Source organism: Micromys minutus, assembly GCF_963924665.1.
Source record: "Micromys minutus genome assembly, chromosome: 26".
NCBI classification, from domain to species: Eukaryota; Metazoa; Chordata; class Mammalia; order Rodentia; family Muridae; genus Micromys; species Micromys minutus.
In genome coordinates this window covers 16,112,434-16,130,637 of record NC_137961.1, presented here as the reverse complement: position 1 = coordinate 16,130,637, position 18,204 = coordinate 16,112,434, and the positions used below count along the sequence as shown (strand labels likewise).

The 18,204-nt window shown below is 43.3% G+C and overlaps 1 protein-coding gene across 1 annotated transcript in view; it reads left to right on the top strand.

Annotated features, from left to right (window-relative positions):
- ESRP1 (epithelial splicing regulatory protein 1) overlaps nt 1–18,204 on the top strand; it is a gene marked incomplete at its 5' end in the record, with an annotated part of 49,399 nt that overhangs the window by 17,324 nt on the left and 13,871 nt on the right. The window contains 9 exons of the mRNA XM_080938784.1: nt 265–363; nt 486–540; nt 1,917–2,027; nt 2,137–2,269; nt 2,368–2,410; nt 5,227–5,528; nt 6,415–6,633; nt 8,813–8,999; nt 12,553–12,721. Of these exons, the coding sequence (XP_080794910.1) occupies nt 265–363; nt 486–540; nt 1,917–2,027; nt 2,137–2,269; nt 2,368–2,410; nt 5,227–5,528; nt 6,415–6,633; nt 8,813–8,999; nt 12,553–12,721 (1,318 nt within the window). The remainder of the gene's footprint in view (nt 1–264; nt 364–485; nt 541–1,916; nt 2,028–2,136; nt 2,270–2,367; nt 2,411–5,226; nt 5,529–6,414; nt 6,634–8,812; nt 9,000–12,552; nt 12,722–18,204) is intronic.

Genomic DNA, 18,204 nt, shown 5'->3' with positions numbered 1-18,204 from the left:
TACTATGCACACAGATTTTGTGTATTTGCTATTTCCTAAGTAAACCAAAGTTTCCTCATTGGTAATGCTCCAGGATTGTGTTGACTTGGGCACTTGCTGCAAGAGGGCAGAGAAGGAGGCGTCAGGGTTCTGGTTGAAGTCCTGGCTGCTGAGAAACAGCCGAGCTAAGATTGATAAAGATCTTGCCTAGGTTTAGATTCTGTCCCGCAGAGCAGTGTGGCCTTCTTTTACCTGTCCAAATGCTTCCTCAACTCAACCCCACAGGCCTAAACTTTGAGAAGAACGACTCCGAGTCCCGATACGGAGCCTCCCAAGTTGAAGACATGGGGAACATAATTTTAGCGATGATCTCAGAGCCTTACAGTGAGTATCACTTGGTGATTGTGTCAGGCCGAGATTTGATCCCTCTGGTCTTGGTTTTGGTTATATTGTACAGCTTTGATGTCCAGTAGACAGGATGATGACCGTATACTCTTCATTTTTAGATCACAGATTTTCAGACCCAGAGAGAGTAAACTACAAATTTGAAAGTGGCACTTGGTAAGTGGCTGGGTACTGTTCATCTGGATTTGTTCTTACTTGGGACATTTAAGTCCCTTTAGCTCACTCTGCTAAACCTGTTTACCACTTCTTGTTAGGCCATCTGTTCCTTAAAGCCAGCTCATCAGTGAGATTAAAATTTAGTGAAATGCTGGCCTCTTTACTCATTGATTTAGGGACATCCTCTGTGATTTGAGTCTTCATGTCTGTCTGTCCTCTCTAAAGCGACAGTCATAGGACTTGAGGTTATGTGGGGAATGGAAAGATGATTTATTAGTTAAGGGTGCTTGCTGCTCAAGCAGAGGACCTGCGGTTTGTTCCCACATCAGGTACAAACTGCCTGTAACTCCAGTTCGAGGGGACTGAATGCTCTCCAGCCTGTGCATATGATGCACATAAATTAATGTAGGTGTATGTACATACATGCACATAAATAGCTTTAAAGGAGTTCTCAGTGTTCATGGGGTAAGTTACATACATATACTGTCAGTATCTACTTTATCGCCAGGGACATCTAGGGAGGAGTGTGAAGTGGAGTCTCTCATCCTAGGCTGACTTGGTGGTTAGTCACTGTCATGAATTTTGTAAGATTGTCTGGCACCTAGTGATGAATAGAAACTCGGACAGCTTTGCCAGTGGAGAGTCTTTAACACCGATTTTTGTTGTAGAGAAAGTGACTCACTAGGAAAATGTCCTAGGATTACTGAAAATATGAACAGGAGAAAGACAAAACATCAAAAGGTGTCAAAATGTATAATGGGCTATTTGAAAGTGACTCACTAAGGCGTGGAGACTCCAGAGTGTTTTCATAAGCACCCCGTGCTTGCTGGCACTCCCGTTTGATGAGGGAGATACATTAATAGTCTCCTGACCACGTGCTCAGATTCCCTGTGTGGGTTAATTGTAGCTTTATTCTGATCCTTGCTGTCAAGCTGGATTCAAAATGTTGAAGTTTCACCCCCCCCCCACTTGACCTCAGTGTTGGTGGCTCAGGCTTGTTTTAGGAAGTTTAGGGTAGGAAGTTGTCAAATTTAAGGTCAGCCTAGGGCCAAACAGACAGGAATGAAACCAAGACAAACCGAACTAGAAACCCCATCATCTTTCTAGGCCAGGCTGTAAGGATACTGAGAGGATTTTGCCTTCTGTAAACTGATCTGAGATGGTTTTGAACTTACAGCAAGGAAGGAGCTATTCAACTGATAGATGGGTTCCTGACCATCATTCTGTAGTGGGACAACTTGTGCTTTGAGACAGGTTTGGAGGGTACAGAGGAAGCTGGGACTGCAAGTCAGTGTGATCTTACTCAGCCCTCGTGTGTAACCGAGCAGCTTGCCTTGCCTTTACTAGGCAACAATGAAGTTGTGTTTCCTCCACAGCAGCAAGATGGAACTTATTGATGACAACACAGTGGTGAGGGCTCGAGGTTTGCCCTGGCAGTCTTCCGATCAGGATATCGCAAGGTTCTTCAAAGGACTCAATATTGCCAAGTTGGTTTTCTTCTCTTTGTTTTGCTCAATTCCAGAGGAGGACAAGGTTTTCTGTTCTTTCTCCTGCCTGTGTTCCCCCCACCTGCCATCTGTTTTGTTTCTTTCCAAGGGGTGGCGCAGCACTTTGTCTGAATGCTCAGGGGCGGAGGAATGGAGAAGCTCTGGTTCGATTTGTAAATGAGGAGCATAGAGATCTAGCCCTGCAGAGGCACAAACATCACATGGGGACCCGGTACATTGAGGTATGTGCTCACAGCCCGACATACGTGACCTCTGCAGGTGCCCATTAGCATATGATGGGTGGTTTAGAAGCGGTTCTAATGCCTCTTTTTTTTCTTAGGTTTACAAAGCAACAGGAGAAGATTTTCTTAAAATAGCCGGAGGTGAGTTTCTTTTATGCAGTACAGATTCTTTGATAACCTGAAGTTTTTCACACACACACTGAGTAGATTCCTGAGACCATAAATGGTTCCTTCCTAGTGAGACATGGGGGTTGGTCTATGAATAGGGAGAAGAAACTTTGAACACTGCTGATGAATTTAATGTACTGTAACGTTTGCCCTAAGGCCTGAGCCAACCACTGTAGCTAAATAGCCATTAAGAATGAGACCATATAAAGGTGAAAGGGTCACATACAGCCACACATAAAGAGAAAGGGCAGTTCTTGAAAGAAATGTGTCTGAATTGTTGGAGGCAGCCACCTGTAGTACCTGAGGCTATTACAAATTTACTTCTAGATTTTCTCCCAATTTTTGAGCTCACCGGATCCCAGGACCATGGTAGTTTCTTGTGTTTGGGGCGTATTTTTATGGATTCAGTCCTCTCCTTCCACATATCTGGAGGTTCTGAAGCTAGAACCTAAATTGTCCAGTGTGTACAGCAAATACTACTCACAGAGTTGTCGTCATAGCCCTGATTTTTTAGGTATGTGGTATTGGCAGAAATACAAATAAAAGAATAAGGAGATTTAAAAACGTCTTTAGGCTTCCAGTTTTTCTTATTAGGATATATGTTTCAAAACACATTGTCCTTATCCACTAATATAACATTTTATCAATAACCCCTAAGATAGCATCTTTATCCAGTTTTTAAGTGAGTCACCTAAGATGCACAAAATACTTTTTATTTCTTTGATTTTGTTTTTTAAGATTTAAAGTGTTTAAATTTTACACGTATGAGTGTTTTGCCTGAACCGTTTGCATTTGCACTGTCTGTGTTCAGTACCCAAGGAGGCCAGAGGGTATTGGATCCCCTGGAACTGGAGTTACAGACAGGTGTGAGGTACCTGTGGATGCAGCCAGTGCTCTTAACAACTGGCCATCAATCCAGCCCCTGTTGGATTTTTGGTGTGGTTTTAGTTCATAGCCCAGGCTGGCCTGAAACTTCTTATGTAGATCAGGCTGGCCTTAAACTCCAGGTATTCCCCTGCCTCAACCTTGCAGTATTTGTATTATAAGAATGAGCCAGGATGCCGGCTGATCTTTTAAAATAATTTTATTTTGTGATTATGAATGTTTTGCCTGCATACATCTCTGTTTGTCATATGTGTGCCTGTGGAGATCAGAGGAGGGCATTGGATGCCCTGGAACTGGAGTTACAGGCAGTTGTGAACCACTCTGTGGATGCTGAGAATGGAACCTTGGTCCCCACAAGAGTAGCCAGTGCTCATAAGCAGTGAGCCATCTCTCTAGCCCCAATATTATCATTATCGTTGTAGTGATTTTTAGACATTTACGTTTGTAAGTTTGTTGTTCTGTTCATGCGGTTTTAAATTTTCATTTTTAATACATTCTGAACACCACATGTTACAATTATTTAATATTTAGTATATTATTATACATGTTTTTATATATCACTGCTGAATTCCTTCAGATTATTTTTAGTTTGTTGTGCAGTTTTCTCTATTTGTGTGTTCTGTCCTTCAGGATGGATCTCTGAAAGCAGGAGAGCTGAATCTAAGAAAAAACATACTTTTGACAGACAGGGTGCCAAATTTTATTAGTAGGACTTCCATCTAAGTACAGAGTCCCATATAACATAGCACCAGCGAATCTTTTCAACTGTTAGACTTGTTTTCCACAGAAGCATTCTTTTCCTGCAGTTTCTAGTATGTTTGTTCTCTGCTGTTTTCTTTAGCTAAACCCTAAGGCTTCAAAGGTTTAAGGCTTCGAGTTTTACGTAACGTTTCTGAAGTTGCACAGCTGTATTTGGTACTGGTTGGGGACAGATGTATTTGGAGCTGCCTGGGCTTTGATGGTAGTAAGCACATTGCAAACTGGGGACAAGTTGACTGGGATTCTTTGTGTGTGCACAGTGTGGTAAGCATCGTCATGGGCAGACAGTGTCGGGGAGGCTGCAGGTGTGCAGTTCGGTCCTCCTGTTATAAGGCGGTGCTACACAAATGCCGTCGTTTGGGCGGGATGTTGGTAAATGCTGGGACTGTGCCTATGTACTTTGATTATCCTCTACAAAAATCTTCTAATTAAAGGCAAAAGAGAATTTTTTTTTTAAGATAATCTGTCCATTTGTTTGTCTGCCTGTTTGTTGTTTTATTGAGAATCTGTCTGTCTGTCTGTCCTGGCAGTCCTGGAAATCACTCTACAGACCAGGCTGGCCTCAAACTTAGAGAGATTCACTGGTACCTGCCTCCCAAGTGCTGGGATTAAAGGCCTGAGCCGCCACTGCCCAGCAACAATGTACTTTATTAGCCTAGGTCGTTCTCATAGTTTATGAAGTAGTTTAGATCTAAGCATTCTGGGTCCAGTCCTTTTGCTTTTAGATGTTGTATAGCTGGACAGTGAACTAAAACGCATAGTCAGTCATTAGGCAAAAACTGAGGTTCTCCCTACCCAGGACCTATGTGTCTTTAAACTACCTATGAGAACAGGTGGGTACTCTGTGGTTGTCTGGCCAACTCCTAAATTAAGAGGGCTGCTAAAAGAGCTATGGGAAGAGTTTCAATTTTTCAGGAAGAGACTTCTCAGCCCTGGGATATTATGAATTCACTAGTGGTGTGGTTCTTAACTGCACACACAGCTTTGCCAGAAGGGCCTGGGCTATAGCTGCATGGTAGAGCACCTATTTGAGCCCCAGCGGAGTACACAAACACACTCTGCCAGGAATTCTATCATCGTAAAATCTGGTAATGTTGATGCTCTAACTCTTTCTTCCTGGGCTTTCTAATGCTTGTTTTCTCTAGGGACATCCAATGAGGTAGCCCAGTTTCTCTCTAAGGAAAATCAAGTCATCGTGCGCATGCGGGGGCTCCCTTTCACAGCCACGGCTGAAGAAGTGGTGGCCTTCTTTGGACAGCACTGCCCTATCACCGGGGGGAAGGAAGGCATCCTCTTCGTCACCTACCCAGATGGGAGGCCAACGGGAGATGCCTTTGTGCTCTTTGCTTGTGAGGAATATGCCCAGAATGCCCTGAGGAAGCACAAGGACTTGTTGGGTAAAAGATACATCGAACTCTTCAGAAGCACAGCAGCTGAAGTTCAGCAGGTTGGTTTTAGAGGGTCTAAAAAAGGACCTTTGCGTTAACCTTTTTTATTAAACTGTGGTGTGTATTTTCATGCATTAAATACTTCCTAAATAGAAATAAGACATAAGAAATAAGTCGTCAGAAAAAGTTGAACTGTCATAGATACTACTTAGCAAGTACATTGTGTTATGTGGAGTGTGTGCCTTGATTTATTCTGTTGTGTTTACTATGGTCTTCTGAGTAACCCTGGCTGGCCTAAAACTCTGTCCAGGGCAGACAGAGCAGCCTTATACTAATGGCTCCTACGTCTGCCTCCTGAAGGCTGGGACTACAGGCGTGTACACGATATATTTGATAGAGGTGGGTGTCACACTTTCCGAGAGGATATGCGTGAGCCCTTCATCAGAGCTGCTGCCTTTTTTATTTTCCTTTTCTTTAAGATGCATTTATTTATTACATTTAAGTACACCATAAGTGTCTTCAGACACACCAGAAGAGGGCTTCAGATCCCATTACAGATGGTTGTGAGCCACCATGTGGTTGATGGAAATTGAACACAGGACCTCTGGAAGAGCAGTCAGTGCTCTTTACCGCTGAGCCATCTCTCCAGCCCCTTTTCGGAGCTTCTTAAAGTTCTTTGCACTTATGAATCCCTCAGGGGATCGTGAAAAACAGTCATACTTTGTAATAGTTCTGCGGCAGGCCGAGATTATGCCCCACTGCCATCGCTGTCACTGAGGCTTCAGCTCAGCTCTTTCCACACGCCGAAGCGTGCTCTATAGCCGGGACATAGAAAGTCCAGAACGTGCGTTTTTAACAGGATTCTTGGTGGTGCTGGTGGCGGTTCGTGGGATGACGTGGAAGCTGCTGGTCTCCTCAGTCGCTTGTGCTTTTTCTTGTATACAGGTACTGAATCGGTTCTCCTCGGCCCCTCTGATTCCACTTCCGAACCCTCCCATTATTCCTGTACTCCCTCAGCAGTTTGTGCCCCCCACAAATGTAAGAGACTGTATACGTCTGCGAGGCCTTCCCTATGCTGCCACAATAGAAGACATTCTGGACTTCCTGGGGGAGTTTTCCACAGACATTCGTACACACGGGGTTCACATGGTACTGAATCACCAGGTAAGGGGGTTTACTGGAAAATGTGTGACCAAGGGCCGCTTGTAGTTCAGTACCCTAAAGTCTGACTTTGCCTTTATGAGAAGGTTTAGCTGTAAGTATAAGTGGTCTTTAGGATATACCCCCCAAATTATCCTACTGTTAGTGTGGTCATTGAAATTCAGCTCTGAGGCTTTTGTCACAGAAATCTGTCCCATTGTCAGCCTCAACGGGTTGGGACTAAATGGATTGTGAGTGCAGATAGCCTTTTCCTGCTCTGCGGTTGTGGTGGGAGAGTGGTCTAACACACTTTGTATGCAGACACTGCACGTGGCATGTGCCGGATGCTCACATTAAGTAGACTGAGGGCCTGGAGCACTGCACTCTGTAGCACTGTGGGTCTCAGTCTCCACTGCATCAAGGAACAATGGAAAGGTTTTCTCTCAAAGGCTGACTGAACCTTCTCCATATTCCAGGAAGTATTCACCAGCTCGATGCTACTTGAGTTTTGGTTAAACAATGTCGATCCTATTAGGCGCTGGACACTTGACTAGTATTTTGTGCTGTCTTATGCAAGACAAAAGTTTTAGTGCCAAGAAGCACTAGTTTAAAAATTCAGGACTCTGTTAAAAGCAAAGAGTTTAATTTTGGAAAACAGGCCTTATTTATTTTTTCAGAGTATTGTATTGACTACAGCCTTACAGTAGAAATACTAATTATTTTTCTGACTGATTTTCCACTTGGTCCTTGGAGGTTTGTTCACTTTTATAATGATCTTCTACTTAGAAGGTACATGCTGTTGGGCACAAAGAGTCAAAACCTGTGCCCTTACAAAGTCTTTGACACCAACATATGTTGATTTAACGCTTCTTCTGTGTGAGCCACACAGCTTTTCGTCTGACAGCTCATAGCTCACTTTACCAGTTAAGAGTCCTTTGAAATAGAACAAAATAGAATTCCCCACTGTTCAACAACACCGGGGAGTTATTTCTTTCAAGTCACTGTTTTCTAATAACCTGGGACCATTACCCTTTGATTAACAGCAGTAGACAGATTTGCCTCTGATTTGACCTCCATGACCTGGAGAAAAATGCTTCTTTGATGATGACCAAGCTCTTACCTGCCTGGAAGATGTTAGGTTTCCATCTTGGTCTGGGTTTGTTGCTAATTTCCCTGATATGGTGGCTGTTATGGTAACTTGCATGGTAATAATTTATAAAATGGCATAATATCCCTAAGAGACTTGGAGAACTAACTTAAAGTAGTCCTATGGCCTCGTCTTTTCCTCCCTCCAACCTTGTTCATATAAACATATTACAAAGGTATTCTAGTTGTATGCAGTACAGAGAGGCTTGGTTTTCTTCTTTTTTAAAGATTTATTTATTATATATGAGTACACTGTAGCTGTCCTCAGACACACCAGAAGAGGGCATTAGATCTCATTAAAGATGGTTGTGAGCCACCATGTGGTTGCTGGAATTTGAACTCAGGACCTCTGGAAGAGCAGCCGGTGCTCTTAACCATGAGCCGTCTCTCCAGCCTTAGGCTTGGTTTTGAAGACGGAAATTTTTGCTAATGAGACTGTCTCTGCGTAGTTATGTGGGCAGTCTAAGGAGAAGGTGTGAGGATTCGAGAGAAGCGAGGGGCCCAGCGTGGCAGATGGCAGCTCTCCTGCTTTACTACTCAAGATGCATCCCGGCCTAGGCTGCGAGGGGTGAGGGACAATCGCAGGGGACGTGGCAGGCAGAGAACTGATACCGAGAGCCAAAGGACAGCACTGGCCTGTTTGGTTTCCTGTAGGAGGATGTATTTCTAGCTTTTCTCATCAAATGATATTTAATCGGATTTTTCAGGAGGGGGAAAAGCATCCAGTATGTATAATCCTATATTTTGGAACTACGGTCACAAGGAGACCCTTTAAACTGCTGTAAATCTGATACTAACTTCAGAGAAACCAAAAAGGATCATTTTTCAATCACCATCTCTCAGGACTTCTTCGAGATTTTTTTTGCGGGCCACTCTGGCGATTAGAGAAGGAAACACAAGTCAGACTTTAGTAGATCCCAGTGTCACCCAGATTTTGTGGCTAACCATGTCTTGCACTGTGGGTGATTATCACTTCGAATGCTTTGTAAGCAACCATTTATTTCCTTGTTGGAGGAGACAGTCGCCTTTTGTTTGTATTCTCGCCCCAAACACTCAGGGACGCCCATCAGGAGATGCCTTTATCCAGATGAAGTCTACAGACAGAGCGTTCATGGCTGCGCAGAAGTATCATAAAAAAACCATGAAGGACAGATATGTTGAAGTCTTTCAGTGTTCAGCTGAGGAGATGAACTTTGTGTTAATGGGGGGCACTTTAAATCGAAATGGCTTATCCCCACCGCCATGTAAGTTACCATGTAAGTTTTTCTTGGGTCTTGGCGCTCTTCTACGCTGTACGCTGGTAGGTGCTTAAGCTGCTGTCGTCACTTTCTGTGCCCCTGGTTCTTTCTGAGGCAGGCGAGGCGGTTTACAGAAGGCTTTTCATCTGAAATCACTAGTTTCTGTTAATCATTTAAGACCTTGGTTGTGGACACCCATCATTAGACCTGCTACAGACACCTCCTTCCAAATTACATTCTTGCTTTTCCAGTGATAAGCACTTGGGCTCTGAAGCTTAGTGTGCTCCAGCTAAGCACTGACTCTGGGAAGCAACCTGGCTACGTAGATCATTTAATACGCATTTGATGGTAAAACGGAACACCTGGCTGCCTTCTGTCCTTTCTGTCCTTTATTTAATTTTTTTATTTGTTGTTCTCTTACATGTTAAACTTTTAAGATGGATGATTTGATGTCCATTTTGTATTCTTAACTTTTTTTTCGGGGTTGGGGGGCATCAACTGTCTTGAAAATGGCAGCCTGGAAAACATTCCTGTTGCTATCCAGGATATCTTGAATGAGCATGGTAGTAGACTGTATTTGTGTACAAATGCGTAATTGACTCAGCCATGTTTGATTGGATCGCAGGATCAGTGCTTAATTCCAAGCTGTGCTCTTGCTCATTGGCAACTGGGTGCAAGCCATGTGGAATCCTGTTTGAGAGGAATAAGCCCTGTAGTATAGAAGCCAAGTTCTAGTTAATGACTGAGGAAACCTGGTGTTAACATATGAACCTTTTGAATGCAGAGTCAATGGGTTGATTTGCTTGGTTCTATTAACATGGGCAGTTTTTGGCATTGAGTTTTAATTTGAAGCAAAGAGGAATCTATATCAATTAACTTGTTTAATAAAGTATTATTTGTAGAGTATTCAGTGGGGCTTAATCCTTTTCCCCATGGAATTCCTGAACTCTATATTCCATTTACCTGCTGCTTGCTGTTGGTGAATATCTAATTGTTTATTGTTAATGAGTGTGAGGTCTTAGAAATTTATGATGGAGTATAAAAAAGTACTTTAGGGTAATATAGAATATCCTCCGTAAATCACTGTTAATCTCAATATCATGTAGCTTACTATTTTTTAGAGACCGTCCATCAAACATCATGAAACAAAGGAATTTCCCCATTGTTTCTTGTGTAGTTTACTGTAGACTCCCTTCATTCCCTCCCCTTTAGTTAGTTCACAAGCTCTAAGAAAAGAGAATATTGTTTTCTTTCATGTTTCGAGACAGGATCACTGTCTCCCACGCTGTCCTGGAGGTCGGATGCAGTCCACAGTGACCTTGGAGTGTGGACTCTCCTGCCCATCCTCCTGAGGTAGTACCAGGACTATTGGTTTTAGCCACGATTCTCACTCAGCAGAGGAGAAAATTTAAATCCATATTTATGTATGTAAAATCATGACTCCAAAGACCTAGTCTGTGAGCACATTTTAAGAATCTATTGCTGTATCTTTGGTTACTTTTAATATTTCCAAAAGATTTTTTTTAACCTAAAATTTAATAAATGTGACTTTTTAGTGGAGAGTTAATTTCCATACAAATCAGACGTCCGGGCTGCATATGACTGTTCTTGCTGCCACCTTCAGGTGACTGCCTAATTATATCACAACCACAAGACTTAAAGAAATTGCCTGCTTTTTAATCTAATCTCAGACTTAAGGCAATTTAAATACTGATGGGTCTGACATTTCCCACTGATGACTTTCTTGGTGAATTTGGCAACAGGGATGCTAGTATAGTTGTAATATATTATAGTAGGGCTCCTTAGTCCACCCAGAAGTCAGACTAAGTTGGATGTGGCGGTGCCCACCTTTGATGCCAGCAAAATAGGCATTTAAGAGTTCCAGGCCAGATTGGTCTACATAGCCAGTTCCAGGACATCCAGAGTTAAAAATCAAAGAGGGGGGGAGTCACCTTAATTTCATAATCCCCTTTATTTTTCTGGCCTGTGCATAAATACCTGATTTCTCTTAGGAAAATAAATTACCATAGTTCCCCATGAAGAATAAATAAATCTCATTCTTTGTCTTGAAGCAGAATGCACGCACGCACTCACTCACTCACTCACTCACACACACTCTCGCACACGCATATTTCTTGTGTTGTTAGAGATTAAACTCAGGGTCCTGACCATGCTACTTGATAAGTTTGCAAGCAAGTCATGAGCCTGGGTTAAGTAATTTATGTCGTGCTTAAGATTATGTGTCTGATGCTGAGGACTGACCCCAGACCCTTCGAATGCTCTGCTGCTGAGCCACACGCCAAGCCCAGTCTTCTCTGTTGACGTTGTGTATCTTGAAGGCCAAACAGCGTAATCTAAAAGTTTATCATTGTCTAATATTACCAAGAGGTTTTGATGATATGAAAGGGGCATCCACAGGCAGGTGTGATTGTTCACATCTGAGTCTCACTGGGGAGGCCAAGGCAAGAGGGTTATGAGTTTGAAGCCAGCCTGGGCTATATATAATAAGACTTTCAAAAGTTCAAGGGCTGTTGATTTGGTGCAATGTAGCATGCTTACCTAACATGCTCTAAACCCTGGGTTGGGCCCTTGACATTGTATTCATGCTACCTGTGAGATCTAGTGACTTCCAGCAGCTCCAGTAAAAGGGAGTTTCTCCTCCTTCTCCCACGGTGAGGGATTGAACCCAGGGCCTCACTCAGACTCCACATGTGCTCTACCATTTAGCTATATATCCTTGGCCCCTAGACATAGTCATTAAAAATTTGAGCCACGTTTTTGTATATGTGGGGCTTAATTGGTTTGGTTTGGTTTGGTTGTAGCTTTTTTTTTTTTGATACAAGGTCTTACTGTATAGTCTGGTGGCTGGCTTGGAACTTGCTTTATAGACTACGTTGACCTTGAAGTCATGAAGATCAACTGAGTGTTGGCAGTGTAGGTGTGCACCACCACACCCAGCTAAGTCAACTTTTTATCAGCTGGTTTGGGGAAAGGTTTATGTTATCTTTTTCCTCTGGACTATTTCCTTGTTGGCCTTTTTTAAAAATGGGGGTAAATTAGCTTCAAAGCCTATGGCTTGTCTTTAGGTGGGCGTAATGGAGAGACGACAGGTTCCCCATAGAACAGTTTCTGTGATTCACATGTGCTTTAGCATGATGCACGGTAGAGCATCTTATCCTAATCTCTCTTGATTTCATATCCTACTAAGGGTAGAAAACATCTGCGTAATCAAATGGAAGTTACTTGGGATGTAAAGAACTGTGTAGGTCTTTTCCTTTACAATAGCAGCTGATGTTGTGGTGATGGCTCAGCAGTTAGCATTCACTATTTGGCGGACCTGGTTTCGGTTCCCAGCACTATTTGGCAGCTCACGAACACCTGTAACTTCAGTACTAGGGGAAATCTCACACCCTCTTCCGGCTCCCAAGGGCTCTCGCATGCACCTAGTGTGAATTAACTCACACAGGTATACACATAACACACACAAGAAAAATATGTAGGTGGAAGTGTGGCTTGGTGTTACAAACGTGTCTCAGAGTCTCTCTCTTTGCTTACGTAGGCCTGTCTCCTCCCTCCTACACATTCCCAGCTCCTGCCGCTGTGATCCCTACTGAAGCTGCCATTTATCAGCCCTCTCTGCTCTTGAACCCGCGGGCACTGCAGCCCTCCACGGCGTACTTCCCGGCAGGTACCCAGCTCTTCATGAACTACACAGCCTACTATCCCAGGTAAGGTTATGGAGGAAGTGGCAAGGGACAGGAACAAAGGACTCCTTTGATAACCAGTGCCTCAGCTCACAAAAAGAATATTGTCTACCTCCTTGAAGGTTAGCATGGCAGGCTACGGCTTCCGGCATATCTCTGACCAAATATGTTTCAAAAGATCTGGTTGTTGACCTGGTTGGAAAGAGGTTTGCTTGCTTCGCTTGTTTGTGTGTTTATCTGTTTATTTTGCTGTATGTAACTCGAATAGTCTTTACATTGCACATAAGCTCAGCTCTCCCCCTCCACTTTCTTGTAGTGGACTGACTACAAGCAGGTAGCCCCCCACTCCTGATAGTAACAACACAGGATGAATCACAAAACTGAATTATTCATAATAGAAGTGGTTGTATTTTTTCCATAATAACAATAATTTATTCTGAGCTTTAAATTTCCCAAGCCTTATATTCTTTGCTCCTTAAATACTCGCTATAAGCAAATCCAGAATGGAATTGTTGAGTGTTTTCCTAGGGTCCACACGTTTTTGTCTTCCTTTGCCTTATTTGTTGCTGTCTGTTTCTGGGAGGTTGCACTGGACAAGGAGGAAAGCATGCGCTGGGGAGCTTTATCTTAATGTCTGTACTTTCTGTTCATTTGCCCGGTTCTCCTTCCTTCAATCTTTTTTCTCCTCCAGGGGTCTCACTTTGTACCTCTTGCTGTTTATACTGGTCTCCATTAGCATTAACTCTCCTGCTTCTACCTCCCATTACTGGGATTACAGCTGTGTGTCACCATGCCAAATCTGTATTTCCTTAAAATTACACTTACGGTGTGTGAGGCATGTGTATGAGTGTGTGCAAGATAGACCAACTTGGAGGCTCTCCACTGTACAAGGTCCCAAGGATGGAACAAAAGTTGTCTGTCTTGGATCTTAGAAAATGATGAAATTGGTGGAAATGTTGGAGTGTTCCCCCCCACCCCCCCAATATATCTGCCTGTGATTTTTAACTTTGATATGTAAGGGGTAATGGTAATCCTGTTTTAAAGTTTGTCAGTACCTTTGTTTATCTGACAACCAGCTTTTCTTTATTCATACAGAACGTCACTTTGTAAAGCAGTGGGTGCATTGCAAAGCCAAAAACGTTTGTACAGCAGGGTTTTTTTTTCTTTTTTTTATCCTCAGATCTTTAAGACTGTGGTTCTGAGGATAGTTACATATTTGTAAGCGAGGCTTTTGATAAATGGTCTAAAGCTAACTGGTCATTTCCCTGCTTTTACACCTGTTTCCTCTTCCAGTGGGAGCCAGAGTGTTAGGGGTGCTGATGAGGAGTTTGGAAAACACTTGTGCTGTTGAAAATCCGCTGTGACATGAGAATGGGAGTCAAGCTCTGGGGGTTGCCAAGTGGGTGTCATTTAGAAAGACTCAGAAAGAGGCTGGGCTTGGGTGTTCATGATACACCGCTTACCTTCTGTGCATAAGACAGTATATTTGACCCCCTGTACTTGGTTGGTACTGAGGTGGGCTGACCTGTAGACTATACAAACTCTTATTGGAGGGCTCTTTAATAAGGATGTCTGCCTCTTTAAGCCTTCAAAATGTCAGCACAGAAAGATGATGATCCTGATTCAGTTTCCTGCCTCAGTAAGTATCCATAGCAAGTGCCCCATTACTGACTCAATGCCTGGGCCCTGTTAAAGTAATCGCTTAGAAAGGAGATCATGATTGATGAATTGAAATGCCAGAGATGAGATCTAACATAAAGGCTTTCTCTTGCCTTTACTAGGGTGGCTTTGATGTCTCCTCGTGCCTTTGAGTGCAGGGATTATTGGTGTATACCACCAAGCCCAGTTTTCATGGTCTAGCAACAAAACCACTTTCCTAATTTCTAGCACCCTTGTTTTAAGTCAGAAAAGTCCGTCACTTAGCTCTAGACTCATAGTGTGATGGTAAATGTATCTTGAGGGGTTGTTTTGTTGTTTTTATAATTTTGGGATAATAAGTAAACTTTAGTTACCTAAATTCTTTTTGGTAAATTTGCTGCTTAGGTGAAATACATTCTTGGGAGAGTTTCTTATGCATATATGTTGGATAGTTGTTTTCTCTGGATGATAGAAACTTGTTCACATAAATTAATATTCATGCAATTAAAAGTCTAAATCCTGGCCCGGGCATGATGGCACTCCCCTTTATTCCAGCACTCAGGAGGCAGTGGCAGGTGGATCTCTGGGTTCAAGGCCAGCCAGGGCTACAGAGCAAGTTCCCAGATAGTCAGGGCTACATAGAAACCCTTTCTAAAAATACAAAATTAAAAAAAAAAAAAAAAAAAAAAAAAGTCTAAAACATAAGGATTTACTGAAGGAAATTACATCCTAAAAGGAGGACTAACAGAGTTGCAGATCCAGAGAGCTAGTGCTGAGTGCGGCTGAAGTGTTTGTTGCCTTGGGATTGTAGATTTCAGATGAAAAATCTCAAGTTAAAATAGGGAATTTGGACATGAAAATTGGCTCCAGGCTTCCCGCCAACAAGGCTAGAAACAGTATTTCTGTTGATGTCTGCGTGTGCACTCCCGACTACTGAGGATGCAGAGGTGGTTATGAAAACAGTGGAAATAGTGTTTCCTTCTGCAGGGTTTCTCAGAGCACGTACGCTAATGTATTCAGGTGCTGCATCCCACAAGGATGCACATGTATTTTGTCCCATTTTTCTAACCAGGACTACTTACAGCTTCTCTTTCAATGCTCCCCTTATAACATCTCCCATCCAGCACTCGGGAGACCCATGGCCGAGAGTTGAAGGTTTGTAATGAGCTGAAGGTCAGCCTAGCATTTTTAACACTTGTTTCCCAAAAGCCAGTAATACTTGCAGGGATGGCTGGCAACCTGAGCTGATCCCCAAGGTGGATGGAAAAAGAGGAACTGACTCTCCCAAATTGACTTATGCATGTACTGTGGTGTGCATGGTTGAACGTGTGCAGAGATTCACAAAGACACATATATTAATGTTTTAGAGAGAGAGATAAGTTCTCAAATTACGACTGTTGCCACCCATGATGGTCTTCAGTTTCAGAGAGTTATGTGGCGGAGCTGTCATCAACAACGTTTTGCACTTTGTAGTGATTAAGTAGTAGAGGCAGACAGACTATGTGAAGCCTTTTGATACGGTGTTTTGGTTTTGGTTTTCAGAAGCAGGGTTTCTCTGTGTAGTCCTGGCTGTCCTGGAACTTGCTCTGTAGACCAGGCTGGCCTCAGACTCGGATGGATGCCTGCCTCTGCCTCCGCTGCTGGGATGAAAGGCGTGAGCCACGGCCGCTCTATCCCTTGTGCTTACATGGTGAACATCCTGGCCTATCGTATGTGCGCAGCTTTTCTACGGAGAAGCTTATGTGACTTACTAGGGAATGTGACATGTAACACAGATGCTATAAATTAGGATCTGGTGAAAATAAATACAGATGTAAAGACTTTGGACTGTCTGTCTATCTACAAAATCCTCAAGTAGTCAAGCCAAAAGCGAATCTTGAGTTACAAAATCCAGAACTTTTACTCGGTTTTAGAGCTTGAAGCCAGCCCCTGATGCATATTGTGCAGCTGTGCATTGGAATCCATAATTTCAAAGAAAATAAGTCATAGTTTTCTGGGGGAATGAGCTTTGTGTTTGAAGGGGTTCTTACTTTATAGTGGGGTACTGAGGGGGCCGAAGTGGGGGCAATTTGATTTCCTAACAGCACTCCTTTTCTTCTGTGGGACTTTTCTGAGAGAGACGGACAGAGTTTGCTTCCTGCATCCACTGTCCGAGTCTCCTCAGTTAGCGGTGGGTAAGGACTCCTCCTCCTTCTGCCATGGCCAGAAGACACTGTTCCTGTCCTCCGATTTCTGGCTCTGGAACTCTTTCCTCCTGTGATGGTTCCTGAGCCTTTGGGAAGGATGTGCTGTAGACATCCCATTTGTGGCTGCACGCTCCACTCTTGGTGCACGTGCTCAAAGGGAGCAAGCATGGTGGTTTTGCAGTAAATATTGATGGCTTAACCTTTTATCACCCCTGTGGTCCCACTCCGAGGATACCGCTGTAGTGCAGAGCCAAACACACACATGCGGTCCCCACACCACTTGGCACTCGAGGCCACCTCTAAGAACTCTGTTGAGGGTCATTCCATCACCCCTGTTGCTTCTGTCCCGGGTGGATACGACCGCCCCGGTGTGTTCCTGCAGGCTTATATATTAAATTCTCAATCTACAAACTCTACACAACAAGATTACATCCAGTGGACAAAGATATAAACTGCCTTTTTATATGAGATAAAGACCTATAGAAACCATTAAAAATATTCATATCTACCTATCGCCAATTACGACCACCTGGATCTAATCCTCCTTCTCCAGCTCCATCTTGATTCTCTCTAGAATCTCCCTTCTCTGTGTTCCGGGTCGCCTGCCTTCTCACAGCAGGACACCCCTAGCCTGCCAGCAGAAGCTGCCTCTGTCTTTTAAGGTTCCCAAGCTTTGAGAAGTCACGAGACTCAACATGGCGCTGGTCTCCTCTTACTTAGAAAATAAAACTTTCTAACTAACGCTTGGGCTGATAGCTGTAACCTTTCAGTGGCTTCTTACCTAAAACGTTGGTTCGCCGAGACCGTGGGGGCGATGAAAGCTTAAGCAGTCGATTTAATATTTACTGCAACGTGGTGGCGTCCCTCTTTATCCTTGTCTTCACAGCTGTGGTTTCCAGAATGAGAGCCCGTGTTCTGTTTCTTCATTTCCTCTCGCACCCGTCCTTCATTCAGGCCTCTCCTCCAGGATTTGTCAAGCATCTGACAGTTTTCCAGCTGCTGTTAGGTGGAAGGAAGGGCCTGGAGTTGAGTTATCCTGGCAGCCATGTCGTCTTTCTTGGCCCGTTTCATCCTTTCAAGTGTTTAACACCTTAGAAGTTAGCGTGTTAATACTAAGATGCTTTATGCTAGCAGTTGAAGCACAGTTTGAGAACTTGGGACTTGTGCTGCTTGAATGCTGTTACTAACTAACCTTATAACATCTCTAGTAAGATAAAGTAGATACAGGTATATGTTTTGTTCCTAACATATAGCAGGCAACTATGAAGATTTGCATTTAAATATTTGTGTAGATTCAGACTCCTCCCCCCACCTCCTGTCTGTCTTTCTCCACCCTGTTGGTGTAGATATGCATATGGTGGGTGTCTTCCTCACCTTCACCCTGTATTTTTGAGAGAAGGTCTCTCAGTGAACATAGAGTTTGCCAGTTCATCCAGCATACTCCAGGAACCTACCTGTCTCTGCCTACCTGTATCGGGATTACAGACGCACACTAATATATGTCTGTCTGTCTTTCTGGGTGTTGGTGGTTGAACTCGATCATCTTGCTTGATGGCAAGCATCTAATTCATTGTGGTGTCTTGTTGGCACAGTTTTGTTACTTGTTTTGAGATATGTATAGATAGATGTGTGTGTGTGTGTGTGCACATGTATGTTATTCTATTTCTGTCTTTCTAACTTCAT